Raw genomic sequence first — 6000 nt, 5'->3', positions numbered from 1 at the left:
AGCGCCACGTAGTTTCGAGGCAAGAAACTAAAATAAAATTTCTGACACCATTCCGGCAATTATAATATTATCATAAGTAACATAGAATTTATGTTATTGGCCTTGTAAAATTTCGTTTAAATTATATTATATAAATCAGAAATATTTCCACTTTTAAAGTTATTTTATTCAAAACATATATTTTTTTTGCATTATGGTTTAATGCAAGTACAAAATAAATTAATTACTTTTATGTAATTTACACAAATTATTTAAAGGAGATTATAATTATATAATTGGAGGTTTTTTTGGTAATTGTTTAGATAAATAATATTTTTTCACTAAAATCTTTCATAAAAACTCCCAAACGCAAAGTGTATTTGTGACGAAGCCAAAATTATGATATTTGTTGAATTTATATAGGTAGTTTTTTCTTTGATCTTTACAGTATTGGAGAGTGCATTTTATTCCGTCCAAAGTTTTTTCATTCTCGTTGTTATCTTTACTTTATTCCAATGGTATAAAATGGGCAGGGTAAGGCTTTGTAGATAACCTATAAATAAATAAATAAATCCAAGAGGTTATGGGTAGCAAACACTCATTTGTATTATATATCATTTCTCCAACTGTCAAAGATTAATTGACTCAGATGACTGACTTCAGACTTCTCATTTCAGGTGGACAAATGAATAGTTGGGTTTATGAACAGTTGGTTAGGTCAATTCGTCCATGGTTAGGTTAAATAGGTTAGTTACGGTTGTTTAGGTTAGTTTTGCTAGGTTCAGTAAATTAGGTAATGGTAGGTATACTATTGTTAGTGTTATTAGGCTTCAGAATGAGCAGTAGGGCTTAGGAGCAGGGGGCAAATGAGTAGTTGGGTGACCAGTTCGACAAATTAATTGTTCGAGACAAGGTGCTGAATGAGTAGTTGGCCTTATGAACAGTTGAACAAATGAGAAACATTAGAAGTTAAGCAACGGTTTATTGCCGTATACCACCCACAATCCAATCAGTCAGAACGTGTAATTAGAAACTTGGCCTTTATGATTTTAACATATGTTAAAGAACATCATGATCTTTGCGATGCTCATCTCCAACAGTTCGCCATGGCTATGCGCTCCGCAATCCATGAAATTTTAAATCAGTGATTAATTTTTTATCGTTTGTCAAAAACTATTTTACTGTCAGTCAGGGAAAAAAATTCCTGTAATTTTTTTAAAACACTGACGGCATTGCAATATTTGCTGCTTAAAGTGGTTTGGAATGCAATTTTCTTTGAAGAGAGCCTTTTCAATATAGATACTGCCATTCTTTGCTAATATATGCAAAATAGTAGCTATTTCAGCATAATTAAGATAGTAAGCAGTCCTCTTTGTTCTTCGGGTATGTCTTGACATTCAATACTTCCATCAGCTGTTATTAAATAAATAACAGTACCTCCAACAGCTTCTAAAATATCATCTATGTATCTTGGATCAGTTATGCCTCCAGTGTTGAAGTGACAAAAATTCCATTGACCCAAGGTTTGAAATAATAATAATTACTGAAGTTTTGCCCTCGTAATAAGGATTAAGTGTATTTCCAAGCCATTTCCACGATTTTACATTCATTTTGTAGTTTAGCTTCAAATAATGGTTTAATGAGACGATAAAAGCTGCTGGTGCTTCACATCAATGAAAAGAGTAAAAAAATTATCCAGCGTTTAAGCTACTGGAGACTAGAGGGAAATTACAGAAAATTTCATAGAATTTGTATTACAGACTTGGTGCTCTTAAAGCTTGGATTGCACCACTGGTTATGTGAGTGAAGGATTTCTGCTCTTGCCATTCAGATGGTTCTTTATCACTCAAACAATCTTTGTAAACTTACAAGCTGCCACAATTCATCTTTATACCAGTCATGCAAGGGAGGAAGTTTGTCAGGTTCTCTGGGATCCTTTACAAAGTCAAATTTCTGGTTAAACATCAACTCCGCTTTATCTTCAGATTTTCACTGAAATGTAACTGTTAGTGAAAGCTCTTCTACGTTGAAAAGCTGTTTTTGCACTTGAAACTGGTTCATTCCTACAATAGAGGCCAATGTGGTTGAAATGGCTTGAAACTTAGAACCCGACACTCCTTGATTCGCCGATTTGTTGTCCATTGAATTGGTTGACTGAGAGAGTCTATTAGCGGTTCGTTGAAAGATTCGATGCAAAAAAAAATTATTTAAACACGTGACGGTCAATAGGTTAGCATTTCTAACAATAACAATTTCTGGTTGAGCACATTGCGTCACTAGCACATGGTTGCTTCAATCCTTCCAAACAAGCGAAAGCCGTGTCCATACTGAAAGGCCACAACTTGTCTATATTCGGTAGTTAAAGGTTTTCTACACAAATTACAGATCATCTGGTGTTGTTAGATACTCGAGAACCTGCTTGAATAACATCCCATTCACGATAATAGCATGGTCCCTTTTGGCTAGGAATGTGAAGAGCGCTCCAACAGCCGAAGGCTAATGAAAAAATATTTGTATTACTGGCAATTATGAAAATATTTCATTTTATCACGACATAAATACCAAAAAGGCTTCACTGACAACCATGATTTGCAACAACATGTCAACTAAGCATTGCTTCATAGCAGTTCCAGACTCGGTGTTGAATTGATGTTCTTCAAAAGCCTTGCAAACATTTTATTGTATACAATATAAAATGTTGCAAATAGAAAGATAAAAAAAATTAAAAAAGGACTTACAATAACCAGAACATTAGAGATGGAGGAATCCCCATTATTGGTATCTACTGGTGTTTCAAACCATGGTATTGGAGAATAGCTTGATAAGGGACAACTCACTGAACCCTTGACTGTTAGAAACAAAACAAAAAATATTATTCAAGAATATAATGGACATAACACAGTACACACACCATCTTTAAAGTAATTGAGCGTTCCTCTTTTGATCTCGAATCATTTGATCCTTTGTATCCATCCTCTGTAATAGTTGATTTTTTTTTTTCATCCTTGAGAAAGCCGAAGATTGAACTAATTAGAAAGATGGAACTTCCTTTTATCAAATTGTCATTTGTAATGTCAGTAGTCAAGCTTGAAGGTTGAAAAGAAATTACCGCAATCAATCACATCCTGAGTTTTTGTTAGTTGCGTAATTAATTGCTAGTGATGCAACAATTCAAAGATTGAAGGCCATAACAATAGGTTGCAAGTGTACCTCTAAAGTTTCAACAACCTAAATGTGCTACTTTTAGCAATTTGGTGTTTGGTTTTTTGCCCTTTTTCTTTTTCTTGTTTTTTTCCCGTTCCTCGGATATATCCCAATTGATGAAAATAACCGCATAATAAATTCTCATTCTTAAATAACAAGAAATTATTTTTCTTTTGAAACCTGGACAAATATCATATCCATCAACACCTTCTGTTTCTTGAATTAATTTTCTTAGGATATCAGGTTCATGCATTTTTTCATTAAAGACTTTTATGAAAATTTTTTCAATTTGTAACATGAAAGCGGTCACAACGTCAGAGGGAGAAATCAAACCTCCAAAATCTCCTTTTTTATAGGAGTATGCCTTTAGATGGGTGAATGTTTGGCTTTGAATTTCCAAAAACTCTGATTCGGTAAAAAAGCGGCAAATGTTTTTATCAGATTCGCACTTATGGGAATCTCTCACTTTCTTTATAACACTGCCTGTCACGTATGACAAAGCATTCATGTCCACCGTGGTTCCAAAAGCCTCAGCCACTGCCTTCCCATCAATTTCTTTAATGCCAGAAACCCTTTTCTTCTTTTGAAGGTTTGAGCCAGTGTCTTCCTCTTCTCCTAAATCCTCTCTTGAAACCGTATTTGGTTGTTTATTCAACGACTTTAAACTGAGAAGAATGTCAGAAAAGTCTTCTTCACAGTTTTGGCCGTCGCTGCTCAGCAGAAAAGACTGTGTCAACAACTGCTTAAAAGCGTCCCTGAATTGCATGGCATTTGGATTTTGGCGATTTCCTCCTTTTTGCCGTATGCTGCAAAAATAATTTTCAAGAGGGTCCTGGTTAAACCGCCTTGTAAACAAGAAATTTGCTCCTTCTTGATGGAGATCGTTCCATAGCCCTTTAACGGCTGCTATGGTGAGTAACCAGCCACCAACACAGAAAATCCTGATGCTTGGTTTAGGCAAGATAAATTTGATTGATCTGAGCATTTCCACTGACTCATTTAGAGTTTTATGGTGGGCAGAGTTTTTAGTCATCATTCTCCGAAGCTCCTTGGTAGAATTGTACTTTGAGGAATTGACTGCATCAAACATTCGGTCTACTTTGCTGATAAAATCTGCTGTGTACGCAGCTTCTGCTTCAAGTTTTCCTAAAGTTTAATACACAACAAGGATTATAATTAATACAGCTGAAGTTTATGGTAGAAATTTAATTGACGTACCAAATGCTATGCAAGTTGACATTCCTGCCGATACAGTGTGGGAGAAAATTTGGGCAGCATCTTTCACCCTCATCTTAGAAAATGATGTAGGGTGGATGTGCCTTTTCTTTAGTTTTGGAGCTAGGCGCAGAGGTCTTGTGCGGTCGTACTGATAGAACTGATCGACATGATGGAACCTCACTGGTTTGCCAAACACTTCCATCAAATAGGTTCGAAAGTTGGTTCTCAGGCTTTTGAGCAAATGGGGAGGATCATAAAGTCCATAAATTTTTTGGCCATGGTGCATGAAAAAAGGTTGTTCCTCGGATAGCTTCAGGCGGTTAAAAAGGGACCTATTCGCTGGACCTTGATCAGCAACAACAGCTCTTACACTGATACCAATTTTTTGCAACCTTAATAAGCATTCTTTCAGAAATATTTCAATTTTTCCTGAGTTTGTTGTGCCTCTGGCAAACGAATAGCTCAGGACTTGTCTCCAAGGCTTAAAGATCCCTTGTATCATGATTACAAATGCTTCGTTTGCCAAAATCTTTTCTCGATCACCATTTCCATTATCAATGAAGCCTTCAACCTGGTCCTTGGCTGGATCATAGGATAAACCAGACATGAGACTAACTTCATCAATAAGCAAAACACAATTTCGGTTTCTTGATGGCATGTTCTGAGTTTTCTTTCTCAGAGCTTCAAAAATGTTATCATTGAAGCCTGGTTCAATAATGACACCTTCTAACCATTTTCTCAGAGTTCTTGGATGCGGTAAAATGAACAGTTTTGCCAAAAGACGATAGGTCCTCGGGCTCTGATAAAAAATGGCCAAAGCAATTTGTTTGTCATTTTCGGACCATCTTCTGCCTTTTTTTAAGCGGTGGTTATTAAGTATTTGAGACTCAAAAAAGGTTCCCTGTTCTTTAGTCAGAAATTCTTTGGCAGATGAAATCAAATTTTTGATTTTTGCTGGTATAGTTTTTGGGAGTTTGGACTTTAACTCCACTATTCTTTTTCGGGTCCGGCTTAGTAAAGTGGATTTCACCCTAAGCTTCTTTTTCAATTTTGCTTTGCGAGGAGTATCATCTGATATTAGTTTCGAAGACTGTCCCATTTTATCTAAAAATAAGGGGTTTAAGTTAATTAATTAATGATACATCCAAATGTCTCATAACTTAATGTATAATAATAATACCCACCAGTAGGAATCATGATTGTAGATGGAGATTGAAAAGAAGTTCGATTAACTTCAGTTGAAACTGCCTCATCTAAAATATTTATAATAAATACACTAAGGCCTCAAATTACCTCTATCAGTGTTTGACTTACCACTAATTTGTGTTGAATTAAAACTTGAATTGTCAATTCTAGCCAAAATGTTGCGACCTCTGAGATATGACTGTTCAGGTTTTCTCAAGACTATAGGCAAAAATTTAATTAAAAATGATACTAGTTATATTGTTAATATTAATGACATTACAGTTCTCTTGGTCTTTATTGGGCTTGTTACTTTTTAAGTAATAGGCCACAATGTCTACCAGTGGAGGTGGGCGGTGCTCCATGTCGTTTAGATTTAACCACGACTTATATTCCTAATACAATGTAAATATAAAT

The 6000-nt window shown here is 35.3% G+C and overlaps 1 protein-coding gene across 3 annotated transcripts; it reads right to left on the bottom strand.

Annotated features, from left to right (window-relative positions):
• Positions 1 to 337: 337 nt before the first annotated feature.
• LOC149954226 (vacuolar protein sorting-associated protein 8 homolog) lies at positions 338 to 2980 on the bottom strand. 3 transcript variants are annotated; one of them, XR_016480100.1, is made up of 6 exons: positions 2891 to 2980; positions 2718 to 2827; positions 2542 to 2643; positions 2363 to 2475; positions 982 to 2306; positions 338 to 532 (listed from the first exon to the last, which is right to left on the bottom strand). XR_016480100.1 is itself a non-coding variant. In XM_090170299.1 (5 exons), the coding sequence occupies exons 3-5, from the start codon at positions 2599 to 2601 to the stop codon at positions 2219 to 2221; spliced, it is 261 nt and encodes an 86-aa protein (XP_090026425.1). In that variant the 5' UTR covers positions 2602 to 2643; positions 2718 to 2827; positions 2891 to 2980; the 3' UTR covers positions 338 to 2218. The 3 variants fall into 3 exon arrangements, 1 of the variants encoding a protein (XP_090026425.1); XR_016480101.1 differs by having other exon boundaries at positions 1417 to 2306; XM_090170299.1 differs by having other exon boundaries at positions 338 to 2306.
• Positions 2981 to 6000: the final 3020 nt, after the last annotated feature.

Source organism: Leiobunum rupestre, chromosome 3 (genome assembly GCF_980474605.1).
Source record: "Leiobunum rupestre chromosome 3, qqLeiRupe1.1.hap1, whole genome shotgun sequence".
In the NCBI taxonomy this organism is placed as follows: Eukaryota; Metazoa; Arthropoda; class Arachnida; order Opiliones; family Sclerosomatidae; genus Leiobunum; species Leiobunum rupestre.
The sequence above is the reverse complement of the archived record's forward strand: the minus strand, read 5'-3'. Positions and strand labels throughout refer to the sequence as shown.

What these genes read in the sequence shown, in the direction of transcription:
- LOC149954226 (XM_090170299.1), bottom strand. Translation starts at nt 2,601, where the DNA reads ATGAAGCAATGCTTAGTTGACATGTTGTTGCAAATCATGGTTGTCAGT. An exon ending in TTGTCAGTGAAGCCTTTTTG is followed by an intron (nt 2,476 to 2,541) that starts GTATTTATGTCG and finishes TTTTTTCATTAG; the next exon opens with CCTTCGGCTGTTGGAGCGCT. An exon ending in CTAACAACACCAGATGATCT is followed by an intron (nt 2,307 to 2,362) that starts GTAATTTGTGTA and finishes GTGGCCTTTCAG; the next exon opens with TATGGACACGGCTTTCGCTT.